The 18,788-nt window shown below is 39.3% G+C and overlaps 1 protein-coding gene across 4 annotated transcripts in view; it reads left to right on the forward strand.

Annotated features, from left to right (window-relative positions):
• TMEM117 (transmembrane protein 117) overlaps positions 1–18,344 on the forward strand; it is a 569,178-nt gene extending 550,834 nt beyond the window's left edge. For all 4 annotated transcript variants that reach the window (XM_043446530.1, XM_043446529.1, XM_043446531.1 and 1 more), the window contains 2 exons: positions 2,628–2,757; positions 16,590–18,344. In XM_043446530.1, the coding sequence (XP_043302465.1) occupies positions 2,628–2,757; positions 16,590–17,236 (777 nt within the window). In that variant the 3' untranslated portion in view covers positions 17,237–18,344. The remainder of the gene's footprint in view (positions 1–2,627; positions 2,758–16,589) is intronic.
• Positions 18,345–18,788: the final 444 nt, after the last annotated feature.

An 18,788-nucleotide genomic window follows, 5' to 3' on the forward strand; every position in this document is an offset into this window, starting at 1 on the left:
TTGTTTGGCTGTACTGGGCCTTCCTTGCTGCAGGGGCTTCTCTCTAGTTGTGGCGATCAGGGACTACTCTGTAGTTGGGGTGTGTGGGCTTCTCATTGCAGTGACTTCTCTTGTTGTGGAGCAGGACTGTGGGTATACAGGCTTCGGAAGTTGTGGCTCCTGGTCACTAAAGCACAGGCTCAATTGCTGTGGCGCACAGGCTTAGTTGCTCTGAGGCATGTGGGATCTTCCCAGACCAGGGATCGAACCCATGTCTCCTGCATTGGCAAGCAGATGCTTTACCACTTAGCTACCAGGGAAGCCCCTGGACACTATAAAGGGGGAATCTGAGAGACTTTATGTATCATCTCTTTTATTAGTTCTTTGTTTTTAATTTCTTAGATGGTGTAAGATACCACTCTCACATTTTCCCCCAAACTCTCTGCCTTCATCTCTTTAAAAAAGAAAAGAAAAGAATGCCATCTTCTAGAAGAAGAGGAAGACTTTCTCCTGTCCTCTAGTCTACTTTTGCTGAATGCCTCTTTCTATCTCCAAGTACAGTTGGGATATAATTAAGAAACTATTTGGAGGTGGGGGTGAGGATTTGATCCCAGTCTACAGAAATCTCTAGAGATTACTTTCAAACTAAAATCAATTTCATACCCAGGGAGAAAGCTTTCATTTCATGAGATGAAAAGCTAAACAAAAACAGTCCAAGAACGTCTTTTCAAAAGAAAGTACACTTGCCCAATTACTACCAAGAAGTATTCACTCCCCCCCTTTTTATTTTAATTGAAGTGTAGTTGATTTACAATGTTGTGTCAGTTTCACATATATAACAAAGTGATTCAGTGATTCTTTTCAGATTTTTTCCATTAACAAGGAATTAAATATAGTTCCCTGTGCTATACACACAGTAGGTCCTTATTGTGTGACTATTTTATATAGATAGTAGTGTGTATCTGTTAATCCTACATTCTTCCTTAAACCAAGAAGTAAGAAAGGGAATTGCCGTATTGGTAATGTTTTATATTTCTTATCCTGGACTAGTGAAAGATTATCTGGTTATCATTGCCAAGCATAATTTTTTATGGCAGATGTCAGTTATATTATAGCAAAGGACTAGATTCAATTTTAATTCTTTGCAAATGTCTTCTGAGTAACACAGAGCAAGATGATATCAATGAAATAAAAAGTGCACTTTAATAAAATGCAGTAGTTCACAAGTATTATTTCAGTCCATTTTCTACTGATATTTTAGATCAAAATATTCCAAATTCATCCAGCATCAGTGCTTTGGGTTTTCTGGATTTCCAAAATTACATGTCTGTTTGCTGCTGATATCTGAAAAACCAGGAGTGGCAAGACCAACAAGATACTGGCATACACACCAATAGTAAAGGATGATATTGCATCATTTTATTTTATACTTATATATTTATTTCTTATAACTGGCTTAAAGTTATCCATAGATCAAGAATTAATGAACATTGAAAACGTTCCTGATTACCACCACTTACATATTCTTCTTTCCTTTAACGTTTGTTCTCCCTTAATCAGAATTTGCTGCAAAGAGGGAGGTGGAATGGCTATGGAAACTCCTGAAGTATTCATGCACGTTATTATCAGCACACCTCTATTAGCTTCATATAGAGAAATCACAGAAAAATTTAACTTTTTATGTCAAAATAGTGGATTAAAATTTTAAAGTAATATTTTGTTATTTTTTCATCTCCAAGTTCTTTAGAAAATATTCACTAAATATAGAACTGTTTGTTAATTTAGTGATAATTTTATTACTGGAAATAAAAACATGGATTCAGCTTAAAGGTTTCTTCGTTATTTAGTGTATTTCTTCTTCACATGCTAGTTATGGACTTTAATTTGGTGCTTCTATCCAAAAACCAAGAGCAGATGAGTCACCTAAAAATATCCTCATTTGCATCTTTTTTCCTTTCTTGTGAGAAGGAGGGTCATCCCACATGATTTTGCCTTGACAACAAGGAAATAACTAATGACAGTTTTGGAATTAATTCACTGTGCATCTCTCAGGCTAGCATGTCAGGCCCTCCATCATTTGGTTCAAATTGATGCTCAGTTGCGAGAGAACAGGACAGAACATTTTGGCATTTTTCCATTCCATATAGTTGCTAGCACAGATGATTAATAAAACTCCCTTGATGTGAATTGAAGAACTTGGTTAAATGAATTAGATCCTCTTTGTCTTCTTACAGAAAATATGCTGGTATAAATTTCTTATTTTTAAAAAATAGTGGAACAAAAAATAACTAAATTACCCCATATTTATAAAATATGGATCACTTCCTTCCTATAAAAATTTAAGATCAGATCTCCATAATGAAAGAAAGAAACATATATTAATACACATCAATTCTGCATTGGTTTCTTATTATCACATTAAAGAGAAAATCTGAGGATATAAGTTATGACTTAATTTTGATTTTGATTGCATACTGCTACCTAATGTACATAAAACAACCATCACAGAACAAAACAGATACACCCAACAGCTGGCTGCATTTAAATGATTTTAAAATAAGTGCTTATAAAAAGTCAATTTTTGGTGTTTTGCTGCTTAGGAACAAAACAAATCACAGATATGTTGTCATGTTGGTTTTCTCTGACAGGACTGGGAATTTCCACATTTCATGGGAGACGTTGATGTAAATCTTCCTGGTTTGCATACTCCTCATATGCAGTTCAAGATTCCTTTCTTCCAGAAGATCTTCAAGGAGGAATATCATATCCACATAACAGGTAAAATTTCGAACATGATTTGATTGTCTCCTAGTTAGAGTCATGCTGGTTGATTTAAAAATGAGAATGGTAACAGTTTAGAAGCATCTGGCAATATAGTTGAGTTTTACTCACTTAGCAGTGCAAGGTGGTTCCAGATCAGTGTGGGGCTCTGGACCATCATTCTGGACTTAAGTTCCTGGTGCTTTAACGATTTCAGCTTCAGCATCCAGTGGGCAAATGGGAATAAAGAGAATGGGGAAAATGACTGAGAGAGTTTGTCTGTTTCTTAACCACCTGGCCTGGAAACAGAACATGTCACCTCCACTTACATTCCATGAGGATAACCTAGTGAGATAGCCCCACCCAGAGTCAAGGAGAGCAGAGAGACATGACCTGCCATTGAGCAGCCCCGTGGCATCAGGTCTTGTATTCCAGCCTGGGAATATCACTAGCTGTCTCTGCCACACTCCATAGGCCACTCTGCCTGGATTTTGATCATTAGATGGGTTTCTTTTTTTCACAACATACAGCTCAGTATATTTTTTCAACATGAATACTCTTTGTCCTTTCTTCTTCATTTGCTGCTGAGATCAAAACAATGGTATCCTACAGCTCCAGTCAGACCACGTGCCTTTAGGGAGTTCAGGCCACTTATTTGATTGAGCGAAACTTACTGCTGTGGCAAGGCTCATGTTTGCCTCAAGTCATTCTCTTGTGGATCCTTAGATTATTCCATTTTCAAATGTGTCCTGCTCTTGAAATGGCTTGAATATGATTTATTATAATATCTTTCATGATGTCTCAGTCATTCTCATCTAAAAAACAAGGCTTCTTGGAGTTATGTTTTTAATTCTTTTTTTTTTTTTTTTTTAGCAAGAATCAGTAAGCTACATAATCAAATAAAGAATGGCATTAGTTCTCAAGCTGTTCAAATGCAGGTAGTGAATGAGTGTGTTTTAAGGACAATGGCCTAGGATCCTACACCTGCTATAATAAAAACTGCCAAAGAAATCTGTGCTTACACGACCGTCTGTGCTGCCGAATAAAAATAGCCTGAGCGCAGAGAACGTGAACATCTGAGTGCTGCAAAAAACCTTTGCTTCCCAACTTGAAGGCTGTTTTTTGCTTTGAGCATGAGGCGACCTTCCTAAATTGGAGAATGAGCTCATGAATAGGGAAGATATAGCAGGTTTCTTTTCCTATTCAAAATGAATGAGGCCCATCTATTAAATTTGCTGGGTAAATCAATCAATTTGAGTTCAGGTCACATAGTGTGGTTTCAGAGTCCCCACTTAATCTCTGCAGCACGCTGCCCTCTCAGACTTCTGAAACAGCCATCACACACATGGTATCATCATATCCCTTTGGGTGGGCTTTTGCCAGAACCATCTGTTCTTACTATCAGCTCTTGTCTCAGACCATCATGGCACTAATATTGTCTCTGACTATCAGAAGTCTTTTCAAAAATATCCTGTTTGAGTGCAGAACATCAAGTTTAAAAAAAGGAGAGGAGAGGTGGGGAGGGAGGCTCAGAGAGTCCATTGGCCAGAAAGGAAAATAAAACTGTTAAAAATATTTAATTCGGGGCTCTCATGCATAGCTTTGTCATATATGCTGTCATTTATAGACAGGGGTAGGGGCAAGTTTTGTGGTGCCCAAAGCTTACATAATTCGGAATGTTCTACTTAAGAATGCATATGTGTGTGCACCAGTCACTTCAGCCATGTCTGACTCTTTGTGACCCTATAGACTGTAGCTCACCAGGCTCCTCTGTCCATGGGATTCTCCAGGCTGGAATACTGGGGTGGGTTGCCATGCCCTCCTCCAGGGGATCTTCCCGACCCAGGGAAACTGAAGAAAATCAGAACGTCCCCCCTTTTGTTTGATCTCTGTTGTTCTCTTTGTTCTGTGAATCGAAAGAGGTTGCTGAAGCCATTCTGGAGTACCACCCATCTCCCCTGAAAGGCCTTTGACTTTACTTGATATTGTAAAATAGTTGTTTCCGGGCGAACCCAGGTAAAATCTCTAAAACATAGTGCACTGTGTTGTATTTTAATATGCTCAATAGTTAGTAGCCCATCAACGTCCAAGAGAACCACAAATGCTAGCTTGATAGCTTCCTCCAAGTCCTGCTTCTTTTTGTAGGGAGACCTTAATGCTTTCCTGGTCAGTAAATAAAGAATCACCCCTGGGATCATTAAGCATGAAACACTCTCTATCTGTCAATAGTTCTGAAACTTTAGTTTGTATGGGAATCACCTGGAGAGCTTGCGTTTGTAAACGATCCATCAGCCACACACCCAGAGTCGGATACCCCAGGTATGAGGTGGAGCCCGGAATCCACCATTCTCTGGAGCACCACCAGTGATGCCTATGCAGGTAGCCAGAGGACCATACTTTGAAAAATACAGCTACTGAGAAACATTTCCTGTAATCAGAATTCCTCTCATTTTTTCCTCAGCATTTATGTACTTTTTATAAGCCTTATCAAATAAAACCCAAGGGGCAGAATACACATTTCAATAGAAATGGGGTAGGGACATCCCTGGTGGTCCAGTGGTTAAGAATCTGCCTTGCAATGCAGAGGATCTGTGTTTGATCCCTGGTGGGAGAACTAGGATCCCACATGCCACAGAGTGCAACTCAGCCCATGTACCACAACTACGGAGCCTATGAGCTCCAGAGCCCCTGTACCACAACTAGAGACTCTGCGGGGCAATGAAAGATCCTGCCGGACACAACGAAGATCCTGCATGCCCCAACTAAGCCCTGATGCAGCCAAATAAATAAATAAAAATTTTAAATGGGGTAGTCAGCAAGAAAGGCGTATCTGAGAGGAGTTAGAAAGTTCAGAGCTGGGGCCAAAACAGAGGAGGTCCCAAAGCAGAGCATGACTGGAGAAAGGTCTAGAAGAAGCTGGAGACAGGGCTAGAAAAAGGTCCTACAGACTGCCAGACAGCTCTGTCTAATGCTTTCTCTGTGTTTGTTCTGCACCAGAAGAGCCTAGACAAGAATGGCTGGGATTCTTCCAGGGTCAAGGATGGCTTGATGGTCTCAATTATCATTTCTCTATGATCTAGAAGAGACGTTCAGTGCATGCTGAGGCAATGGAATGTAAAGATTTGGTGTGTAGATTCCAGCCCTGCTGCTAACTGGTGGCAGGGCCCTTGTCAAGCTCTTTAACCTCTTAGAGGTTCAGTATTTTCATCTGTTAAATGGGGACAGTGATGGTACTTATCCCATAGGATTGCAGTGAGGATGAAATTAATAAATATGTACAAGGCACTTAAAACATTGCCTGCCATGAAACAAGCACTCAGTAAGTTCTCACTGCTTTTACCTAAAGCTTTTCCTTTTATCCATTCAGAATCTGCTTTCCCTATAATTCAAAAATACTAGGTAGCCTGAGAGATTATTATCTGATTATTTATCTCTGATTATTTATCCACTATTCTGAGTTCTTTGCTGTTATGTAAATAGCAGTTATGTTCTGAGTCCTCGAGAAAGACAAAGCTAGGAATTAAAAAAAAAAAAAAACTCTCTCCCAATGAAATGCTCTATATGTGAGGGTTATCTGACACTGATGAGTTCCCATTGACATTTTAAAAGCCTTTAGGATTTGAGTATTTTTTAATCCTGATTCCTAGCTAGTTTTATTTATGCATGTCAGAAATAACTTGAATTGTTGCATCTGTTTAGCTCATCTGGATCCCCCCGACAGATGGTTTGCTGCAGTATGTATGAGCTTTCATTTTATAAGCTAAGCTACAGCTTATAAAAATAAATCATCTCTTTTCCAAGGGTGTGTTAAAATATTTTTTTCTGGGAATTTTGACTTCAGTAATAAAGGGGATAAATGGTTAGTGATTTGGTCACACTGGTGCCTTTAGCTCAAGTCCACTGTTCATTCTCCTAAAAGTAAATGCTAAATACAACCGTATACTTATCTCTTTCGCCCTCTTCCCTTTTCCCTATAAGGTAAGTGCAAAGATGGATTCAAAATGTGATGTACTAAGTCTCTGGAGGCCAGAGAGGAATGGCCTCTCAATTCAGACTCAGAAGCTCCCCAAGTCCTATTAATGCCAATCCCGGTGGAAGCTCTGCCATCTGTCATCCCAGTCAGACAAAAGAAGTGTCCCACTGGTGGCCATCATCTGAGTAAATTAGGAGAGGGTTGGGGGAAAGGCCAGAAGGAAGGCCTGTGCATCTGTGAGGAGAGAATTCACACTACTGGCACGACGATGCCCATGGGAACCTTTCGGCAAAAACGGGAACTGGAGCAGTAAACAAGCCTCCCTAGGTCTGTGTTCTATTTCAGTTTCCTGAGCAGTGTGAGGGCACAGGTGCTTCACAATGGCGAGAATGTAGAAAATAATGCATAAAAATAATGTCCTTCATCTTATTTCCATAGGTGCATGATTTCTGGCAAATGAGTTCCCAAGGATTGTTTTTTAAGGAGCTCTCCTGTGTCAATCAGATCGTGGAAAGTGCTGGCGAGGGCAGGCCAGTGGTCTGTCCAGCAGAATATTCTGTCTGGCAAAATTAGCAAGGGACTTGTTATAGGGAAATGCAATGCATCTTCTTCACCCTGACAGTCCCCAATGATCATGAATTTATCCAAAGCATACAAGGATCTCTTGCTAGTCTCTTAGTTATGAATTTTTCTGAACCTTTCCTGCAGCAATTTCCATTTCCAACACATTTGTGAAGCTCTAGCATTAACTGTTTACTTCTACTTAAAGCAGCAATTCCTTTTATTTGTCCCAAACTCATCTTCTTCAAGGCCATGGTTGCTCTGCCCATAGCCTGTCAGCTCTTGCTGCCCCTAAGCTGGTCTGTCCTGTCCAGACTGAGGTGTCCTGGGTTCATTTATGCATAGATCAGGGTTTTTGTAGTAAAACTCACATGCTTTTCAGGTATTTCTCTTTATAGCCAGAAGACAGACTTGAAATATATAACTAATCATATTCTTTGAGACATAGTTTGTTTTTCCCAATTTTCCAGACTTTATCTGATTTTAGCAGTATCTTAGAATTCACCAGATCATTGTGACAATGGCATTTGATTTGAAAGACTAGAACTTCACTCCTTGAAATTTTTCTGGACATAGTATTTCAGACTTTACTTATTGATTAATGGGCACTTTCTGACTTAACATGTGTCTAAAACTAAACTAGGATCGAGGGAATACAGAAATGAGCATAGCACAGTCCCCAGTCTCAAGAAAGTCAGAGTGTGATGGTAATCGAATTCAGTACAACTTCACATCCTTTTCTTTTGCTTTTCATCATCACAAGTTTCTACCTCTATTCATCATGTTGAATTATGTCCTAAAGGAGTAGTCTCCTACTTAAGAAAGTAACAATGACGTGAGAGGCATTTTGAGAAGCTGTATTCATTTGCTTTTAAGTCTTGAGATAATTTACTAACTCAGTTCTTATTAGTTCACAAACTTTTTAGTAAGTATCTTCAATTTGCTCAACCATCTCCTCATGACCCAAGCGTTTAATGTGGTTTCTGGATATTCTTAAATTACCTGGTTGCAAGGGGGGTGGGGGGAGATGGGGCCAGTGCTTAAAGAGCCACAAACTCAGAGTGCCATGTTTACACTGATCAGGTCTGGAATGAGAGGATATTGAACATGGCCAGGAAACCTATTACAGCAAACTGTTATATATTTAGTTATACAAACCTCATCTTCTTCAAGGTCAAGGTTTCCTGTGATCACATAATGGATGCTGGTGACTTTGTGGAGCATGGCCCCTGGGCATAGAGTCCGCCCAAATGGTAGCACCACTTGCTATAGAGGTGCTAACAACACAGCTCAACCTCAATGCCAACTGGCAACCCTACTGAGTAAAAGATTGTTTTTTTAATATTATAATTGCATATTTGAGTCATGAAAGGTTCATTATAGGTGGAAATGTCAGCACATATAATAGTTTTCCTTAGTTGAAAAAAAAACAACACTTTTCCCCAAACTCTTGTCATGTCCTATGCTAAAGTGAGGCTGATATTTAATGAAGAATTCTTTTAAAATTAACTAGCCCAGCTCCCACAAAGTAAAATGATAAAATTACCATGATAATATCATTTTTGCCCATCAGTAAGATTCATTACAAGCATACAACACAGGAAAGAAGCAATCCCATAACACCACGCAGGGATTTCTCATTAAAGGAGACAGTGAGGTATTTCGAGAAGGAGATTAATAGAAATAATGTATGGATTCTTACCCTTCCTCCTTGCTGATTTACATTATGCTATGTAGTTGAAACAACAGGGGGAAATGCAAAAACTCTCATACAATTAATGCCAAAATACCAAACCTCTTGTTATGGTTAGTTGACTGTGCATTCACAACAACACACATGAAAAAATGGCAATAGAAGCACTGTTAGTCTTTTTTTTTCTGTGTCTTACACCTTTTCATGTGAGTCATTTCAGAGACTCAAATTTATTCTTTATGGTAAACAGCACTTCTGAGAATATACAGTCTTTTTTTTTTTTAGGAATTCTTTCTCCATCTGAAAAATGTGTATTGCATCTTTTTTGCTCTAATGATGAGATTTCCTGCTCCATCATAAAACATTAAGGTTTAGGTAGTGTTTATTTCATAGACTCATCAAGGAGACGTTTAGGACTAGGAAGAAATCTTGAGGGTTATATAACTCAACTCCTTCACTTCACAGACAAGTACACTAAGTTGAGTTGTCCCACTTGATTTTGCTTTCTAGTTTGTGGCATCTCATAAAAGTAATTTTTTAAAGAGGAAAGAACATTACGAAGGCAACAAAACACTGTTTAGTGCTGGGAGCCGTTATGGGAGGTCCCGCCCGTGACGAGGTCATGAAGAAAATACCGGGCAGGCAAGGCCGTCCGGGACCCCATCCAGGACGAGGTCACGAGGAAAGAACCTGACAGGCAAGGTCGTCCAGGATATAAGGGACCCTCCAGGTTGGCCTTGGCCTCTACCCCACCCTGTATCCTCCCCCCTTTATCTGCTGTTGTTCTTGTTTGCCCTGCTGCGGATTCTTGTGTTGCCTGCCGAGAGCTCTCCTGCTCCTCTTTCACTGAATAAAGACCAACTTAAAAGCTAATTAATAAATCTCCTGGACGCTGGTACCCTATGAAGGGGCCAGGGATGAAGGAAATGCTTCCATTCAAACATTTTGCTGGCATTCTGGCTTGTTTGATAAATGTGTGATCTCATTGCACAAAATGCTCTTGATTGTTCTAAACATCCTAAGCACAGTACGCTAACAAAAGAAACTATTAAGCATAGGCCCCTTCGTGGGGTGAGAAAAGCTCCACAAATATGATAGCCACAAATGTGCCTAATAGAAAATACTTTAGATAGAGATTAGCTGGCGACTTCTTGCAGGTAGTTAACTTTTAGACTAAGAGCCTGTTTTGTGCTATATCTGCCGTTTTTGCAGTCCTTCGCATTTCTGTTCTGTAAAAATGTAATCCTATCTAGTTCCCATAGAGATGACGCTATTAGAAAGAAAATAGATTAATTATAAGAAAAACAGGGTCGGCTACTGAAGTTGCTTAAGTCACACCAGGTGCAAGCCATAAAATGTTAGCAGGCCTTAAAGCCAAATGATAAGAAAGACTCTTGTGAACGAAAAATTATGTGGGTGACATCCAGTTTCTGTTGAAGGTCAAGTTGCTGTGATGTTTTGAGATGACCTGTGTGTAAGCAATATGCACTTCCCCCAAAGATGATGTTAAGGGTATAAAGGGGCCGTGCAAAAATAAACTTCGGACTCAGCCCCGAGCTTTGTCTCACTCTCTCTCTCATTCGCTGACGCCGTTCATCCTGAGAGTTCCCCTGGATCCTGCTGGGGCTGGACCCCGGCAGTGTAGGAAAATGGAAAAAAGGACTGTAGAGAAAGATGGACATCCTTCCTCTATCCCGATGGGTAAGTGGAGCAGGAGTTATGTCAGGTGGGCAGGATGCAAAAAGTAAGAAGAGCCATTTCTTCTCTATTTTCAGCAGTTTCATTTTCAACTGAGCAACTACAACAGTGGGGGAAGGGCGAGGCTACATTCACAGAAGCAGAAAAGGAAATAAATCAATTGGAATCCTGCCTCATCTAATTCTCTCCCCTCTACACTTCCCCACCCCAACGTGGTCTCTCGGCTGTGGAAATGGAGTCGGGGTATGGGGAGAATGTATACCCTGCTATTTAGCTTCACATTTTGTGTGCGTTTCTCTGGACTAATACTACTGCAAGCTGTAGACAAATTATCAATTGCTCGGGATTTTTAACATGTTAAATATGCGGATTCACAATGCATATTTACATTTAGATACACACTGGGGCCTCCGGTAATTAGTTTGTGAAAGTAAAACTGTTAGTCGCTCAATCCTGTCTGACTGTAGCCCGCCAGGCTCCTCTGTCCATTGAATTCTTCAGGCAAGAATACTGTAGTGGGTTGCCAATTCCTCCTCCAGGGGATCTTCCCCCACATGGATTGAACCCAGGCCTTCCACATTGGAGTAGATTCTTTACCATCTGAGCCAGCAGGGAAGCCCAATTGGTCCAGTGATATCTACCTATTAATGTCACTGCTCAGTAATTCATTCTGTTTAATCTAAACTGAAACACTGAGGGTATATCTTTGTTAGAAACCATTAACATTCTCTTCTCTCTACTTAGATCGTATATTAAGTGGATTGAAGAAGCAGAAAGAAGATATTGTAGAAATAATAGTACCCTGCATTTTGGGCAAACAATATATTTCAGAGAACTCTCAAATACCACTTATTGTGCTTGCATGCATGCTAAGTTTCTTCAGCCGTGTCCGACTCTGTGCGACCCAATGGACTGTAGCCTACCAGGCTCCTCTGTCCATGGGCTTCTCCAAGCAAAAATACTGGAGTGGGTTTCCATGACCTCCTCCAGAGGATCTTCCCAACCCAGGGTTTGAACTGGCATCTCTTACATCTTTTGAATTGGCAGGCAGGTTTGTTACCATTAGCATCACCTCACAGGTCCACAACTTTTCATTATATTCTGTGAAATGAAAACATCTCCTGCCATATTGATAAACAAGAAATGTCACAATCATCACCGATATCTGGCCTCCAAGTGTGAATGAGGACTGCCAAAGCTGAGATCCAGCAGATGCTGCCACCCCCACAGTGATTGCTCAGGGGCTGGGGGAGATGCAAGAAGGAAGGTGAACAAGGAAGTAGGATTGGCTCCAGATAGCTGAAGTGCATATGAAAGGAATGAATTCAGTGAGCCCAGAGACTTGCATCTTCCCATACACACAATGCTAAATTCCTTAACTTGATACCTGATCTTTGATGTTCAAACTGCCTGCTCCCTTTATTGCAAACTTATATATAGCCTGACTTCCCCCCCCCTGCCTCCTAAGAGCATTTTTCTCAGAGCTACTTCCCAGATTTAGAGTCTTAAACCGTCCCTCCAAATGAAGCAGCTCTCTACTTTCAGGTTGTGACTATATTTTTTAGTCAACAATCATAATAATCCTTTGAGGTGGTTTGAGGGGTGTCTGAATAACCTGTATGCAGGTCAGGAAGTAAATGTTAAAACCAGACATGGAGCAAGAGATGGGTTCAAAATTGGGACAGGAGTATGTCAAAGCTGTATATTGTCACCCTATTTATTTAACTTCTATGCAGAGTACATCATATGAAATACTGGGCTAGATGAAGCACAGTTTGTAATCAAGACTGCCAGGAGAAGTATCAATAACCTCAGATATGCAGATGACACAACCTTAATGGCAGAAAGTGAAGAGGAACTAAAGAGCCTCTTGATGAAGGTGAAAGAAGAGAGTGAAAAGCTGGCTTAAACCTCAGCATTCAAAAAACTAAGATCATGGTATCCAGTCCCATCACTTCATGGCAAGTGATGGGGAAACAATGAGAGATTTTATTTTCTTGGGCTCCAAAATCACTGCAGATGATGACTGCAGCCATGAAATTAAGACACTTGCTCCTTGGAAGAAAAGCTATGACCAACCTAGATAGCATATTAGAAAGCAGAGACATCACTTTGCCAACAAAGGTCCAGATAGTTGAAGCTATGGTTTTTCTAGTGGTCATGTATGGATGTGAGAGTTGGACCATGAAGAAGGCTGAGCACCGAAGAATTGATGCTTTTGAACTATGGTACTGGAGAAGACTCTTGAGAGTCCCTTGGACAGTAAGGAGATCAAACCAATCAGTCCTAAAGGAAACCAACCCTGAATATTCACTGGAAAGACTGATGTTGAAGCTGAAGCTCCAATACTTTGGCCGCCTCATGTGAAGAGTTGATTCATTGGAAAATACCCTGATGCTGGAAAAGATTGAGGGCAGGAGGAGAAGGGGATGACAGAGGATGAGATGGTTGGGTGGCATCACTGACTCAATGGACATGAATTTGAGGAAACATGGGGAGATAGTGAAGGACAGGAAAGCCTGGCATGCCACAGCACATGGGGTCACAAAGAGTCAGACATGACCGAGTAACTGAACAACACTGGTGTTATTCTCCATTTCACAGCACAAAAAATTGAATGTACATAGTTAACATATAGAAGGGTTTGGGGGAAGAGGACAGAATCATAGAACTGGAAGGCATCTATTTCTGTTAACTCAATTTGAAACTAAAATTGTTGAGATCTGGAGAGGTTAAACACGTTACCCACATTTTACTGAATATTTGATCCCCATCTGCTGGTGTCCAGGCTGCAGTTTTTGTCCCTATGATTCCCCTGTCACAAATCAGTAAACATGTGTTAGAGCAGAGTAATGGTATCCATGTCAGGCAACACATTCTTAACTGGTGTCTCCTTCCTCATGTCTTAATATATAGACACCAGGTCACTTGAGAAGTGACATAACATGATTTTTTAATGTGAATGTTTAGTGGTCAAGCTGATCCAGCACCATTCAACTTGGGTAGAGAAAATAATTTGAAAGTATGAAAAAAAACTCTATCTGCAGGGTTCCTTCAGTTTGATCAATGTACATTCACGACCACTTTTATTCCCTGATTTTATTTTATTTTTTCCTTTTACTGTTATTCACTGAGCATCTTCTAGCCACCAGAAAAGCACCCTTCTCTAAGCTCCATGAGCATTCCTCTTTTTCCTTTCTGATTCTGTGGTGCTGCTTATGTTCAATTTCTGACATCATTACCCTAGAAACAGAAACTCCGTATGGGAGACTTCTCTATTTATGAGTTGATAAATGTGATCTAAACAGGGTTTTTCCAACGGGCCTTTGTGAGCTCAGATGGTAAAGAATCTACCTGCAATGTAGGAAACCCGGGTTTCCTCACTTGGTCAGGAAGATCTCCCAAGAAGGGAATGGTTACCTCCTCCAGTATTCTTGCCAGGAGAATTCCATGGACAGAGGAGACTGTTGAGCTACAATCCAAAGGGTTGGGAAGAGTCAGACATGACTGAGAAATTAGCACTTTCACTTTTTTCACTTTGTGAGTCAGGAAGTTGATGGCCAGTCATTCAGGTTGAAGGACCTCTTCCCCTCCCCATAGCCCCATAACCCATGTAGTTCCCAAAAGGAGAAGAAGTATGGATCTCCTACAACAGAGAAGGACCCAAAACCCCTCTTCCAACTGCTTCAATCACAAAAGCTACAAACTTAGTGCCTCTGTGGTACTGGATGAGAATCCCTGAACTTTTCATATCACCTATCTCTCATTTTGCTGTGCATTCTTTTCCTATGATATTCTCCATTCTTTCCCTTCTCTCTGTCCCCTCTCTTCCACATTAGCTGATCTTTTTCTGTACATTCTATCTGCAGCATAATAAAAACATATACTAAAAGAAACAACATTTTCCAAACTGTTCCCTGTCCTCCTTTTCTTTCTCGACCACATGAATTGCTACTTCCTTCAAAATCCTTTCTACAGAAGTTAGCACTCAATTTTTATTCCATTTTCTCAACATCTTCAGCTTTATGGTTTGTATCACTCCTTTGGCACCTCTTAGATGTGGCCTCTTATTATTATTACTTATCTGTTGATGTCTCTGTTGTGTTTTCTCCCATAAGATAAGTTCCTTCCTTGAAGGCAGTGACATATGTCCTCAGGATCTACTAAGGTATCCTCCACAGAGTCTATTATGAATACAATAAATATCTGGCAATGATGCTCGCCTTTGTATTTGGTGGAATTTCTCTGGCTTGAGCTTTCTTGATTTATTTTATGGTTGATTCTGTTTTCATTTTGAAGATACAAGAGGGCAGGAGTGGCTTGAGCTTAACAGTACAAGGTGTTATAAGCATCTTTCATATCTGGAAATGTTTCCAGTGTCTCCACTTAATTTATAGTTTGGGTGTGCCAAATTAATCATTCAGGCAAGAATTTTCATTACAAATATTATAAACCCTGTGTGGTTGAATGATTTAAGGACATTTCCCTTCCTGTGGTTTAAATAAATTCTCTTCATAGAGAAGTTGTACCTTTCCATGCAAATGAGGACATTATCATGACTTAGGCAAAGCTTTGATGATAATAATAGTGACAATTACTGAGTTCCTATTATATAGCAAATATTGTGCTTAGTATCTAATAATCTCACGAAATGTTAACCACTTTAATAAGTACTGTTATTTTCTGCTTGTAAAGAAATTGGAGTTTGGAGAATTTAAGCAACTAACCCAAGTTAATGTAGCTAGTAGGTTTTGGAATCTAGACATATTTGCACCTAGTAGGAGCTTGAAAATGTGTAATGATGATGATAAAATATTTTCCTAACCTCCTTTCCTTACCCAAGGTCATATTTAAGCTATGTGTTCTATTGAAGTATGTATTACAAAATACGTGTTTACCAGTTTTAGTAAGACGTTTTCCCAAGAGCCTAGCTCTCATGTGAGGCAGTAACTTAATAATGTTCAATATCATTATTTTTAAATACAAAATAATTTTGACATAATATATATAATAATTATAACTAAAGCTTTTAGAATCTGTAAATATATAACATTATTTGCGATAGCAAAACTATGAGGTGTTACTAAGCTAACACTTCATACTGTAAAATTTGGAACAAATAATAATAAAAATTGTAATGGAATATAGTATCCCTTCAAAGTTTTTCCACATTATCTCCATTTAAAGATGCAAAGATTTCACTAGATAATATGTCTCTAAATAATATCTTATTTATATAGGACTTTTAAATCCTACAAAGAAGTCATAGTGGTTATAGTCTCTCCAAATCATATCATCTAAAGCTTTGGTTATATTTATATGTCTGATGAATGGATTCTGTTCAATGAGAATTTGATGCAATTATTTTTAAAGTCTTGAAATGAATGCTCAAGGATTATTGATCTGAACCACATCGACTAATAGTTTAATCAACAGGTCACCAACAAACAGCAATGTGAATTCAATTGATGCACTGTTGTGCTTACACTGCAAAATGATTTATTTCTTTCCCAGACATAATTATAAAACCATAGGAGATATTCAATCATATGTTGGACTTTTCTAAAAATTTTATTAGAACTTGTTTTTAAACCTTAATTGAAATGTTCTAGAGAATAACCTACATGAAACCCAATTAGAGTATAGTGGTGGTGCCTTAAAAGCCAGGAGACTTTGTTTAGTTAGTGTAAATACCATAAATTACTGGCTCTGGAATCAAGAGTTACATTTTCACATGCTTAACATCCATTTAGGAAATTCCCTTTGCCAACTGACTTAATGGCAGCATAGCACTCTCAAAAAATTAACAGGTCTAAAACATTAACAGTTTATGCTATAATACCATTATCTCCATTTTATAGGAGAAAACCCTATTGCAGTTTTACCAGTCTTTGACTAATACACAGTATTTCTTTTTTAATGCAGGTAAATGGTTTAACTATGGAATTATCTTTCTCGTCTTGATTTTGGATCTTAATATGTGGAAGAATCAGATATTTTATAAGCCTCATGAATATGGACAGTATATTGGTCCAGGACAGAAGATATATACAGTCAAAGACTCAGAGAGTCTAAAGGATTTGAACAGAACCAAGCTATCCTGGGAATGGCGGTCCAACCACACCAACCCTCGGACTAATAAAACCTATGTTGAGGGGGACATGTTCCTCCACAGCAGGTTCATAGGGGCAAGCCTCGACGTCAAGTGTCTGGCTTTTGTTCCAAGTTTAATAGCTTTTGTGTGGTTTGGATTCTTCATTTGGTTCTTTGGACGGTTTTTGAAAAATGAGCAAGGCATGGAGAATCAAGACAAAACTTACACTCGCATGAGAAGAAAATCCCCCTCTGAGCACAGCAAGGACATGGGAATCACAAGGGAAAACACCCAGGCCTCAGTGGAAGACCCGCTGAACGACCCCGCCTTGGTGTGCATCAGATCTGACTTCAACGAGATCGTCTACAAGTCTTCCCAGCTCACATCAGAGAACTTGAGCTCACACTTGAATGAATCAACCAGCACCACTGAGGGTGACGGGGATCCAACGACTTCCAAAAGTACACCGACGAACTAGATCCACTTTTGGGGAAAGCACAAAGAGCAACCTGGAGTGTAACTTTCAGAAGTTAGTCTTTCCTTTCGTAAATGTGAGGTTTACATAGCGTTAGGTAAAGAAACACAAATGATGCCACAACGGTGCTCAACATGCTTTTTCTAGGACTCATTGTTTTTTTCTATTTGTATTATTATGATACCTGTGCCTACAGTATATCTAACAGTCCTCTAGAGATTGCTTTTCACAGTTGCACAAGCTATTTACTGACTTTACAGCCTACTAGATTAGCTGGTTACCCGCGTATCCAATGTTCAACCATAGTGGTGCCTTGAGACATTAAACTTTTTAACTGTACCAGAAATGAAGCGTGGAACAGTTCTCTAACCTACGTCACATGGGGTTTTTTTTTGTATACAATTATTTTGATCTCCACTTGGTGTCTGAGCAGGAAACAGATATAGCCAAGATGTGGTTCAGAAAGTATGTCTCGCTTTCTTATTCAGCAGTGGAGTTGGTGACTTTGACAGCTGGACTGCAGAGAAGCATAGTGATTACCTTTGAATTTTTATTGGCTTCCTGCCAAATATAAATACAGATGCAGAATTCAGTAATAGGAGAATGATAATTCAGCATGGGTCACTACTTGTGAAATGTGACTTTCTCCAACCAGTAATTGCAATTAGATGATAATATGTAATTATGTTTTCCTAATTACAGATAAATTGCTACCTGATTAAAAATCCTGCCCTTCACCTTTGGGACCAAAGGTTGAGAGGCACAGTTAGGTAAACTCTGAAGTTTATTGGCATTTACACAAAGCCCTAGAAAACCAAGGAACTGAAGTTTTAATCATGTGAGGGTTGTGCAGCCTACCAGCTACAATATTTGTACATCTTTCTGTAAATATGGCTCCGGACAGTGAAAATTGAAAAATATATGCCAGCCCTGAGCAAGGGAACACCTCTAAAAAATCATGCCATGGAACTTTGTGAGGTAGAAAAGAAGATGCGCATGAAAAAGTCTGTTTATTGGCTTGTTTTGTGTGTGTGTGTGTTTGTGTTGTTTTCCTTTTTTTTTTTAAGAACTAAACATCGCACATTAATAAATCAGAATTATAAATCAGTAATTATGTGGTCTAGTTGTTTGTTTATAATAGAAGGATCAATGGTATCTTAGTTTAACAACAGCCCTTTTAAAAAAAAAAAAAAAAACAACTCAAAGCCAGGCAAGCTACGAAATGGAACAATCCCAACTTGCTTTTAATTTTGTTGCATAAATTGTGGTTACATGTTTCTTGAGGGGGTTGAGGAGGATTCACTTTTGAGGCAAAATTATTTTCTTGTCACATACCAACATAGTTCTATTTTGTCTTTATGATTTTTTAAACCTCTTTTGTTTTGATCTATCTGCTTTTAAGCTTGCTTCATGTTGAAATTAACATGCATAATAGAACTATGCATTTATCTGTCACTTGAGAGTCAGCTTTAATAAACATCTTTCTACCATTGTTTGCTCAGCAATTGGAACCATGCCCCTGCTGTTTCTTTTACCTTTAATAGCATGCATGGGG

Source organism: Cervus canadensis, chromosome 25 (genome assembly GCF_019320065.1).
Source record: "Cervus canadensis isolate Bull #8, Minnesota chromosome 25, ASM1932006v1, whole genome shotgun sequence".
Taxonomy (NCBI): domain Eukaryota; kingdom Metazoa; phylum Chordata; class Mammalia; order Artiodactyla; family Cervidae; genus Cervus; species Cervus canadensis.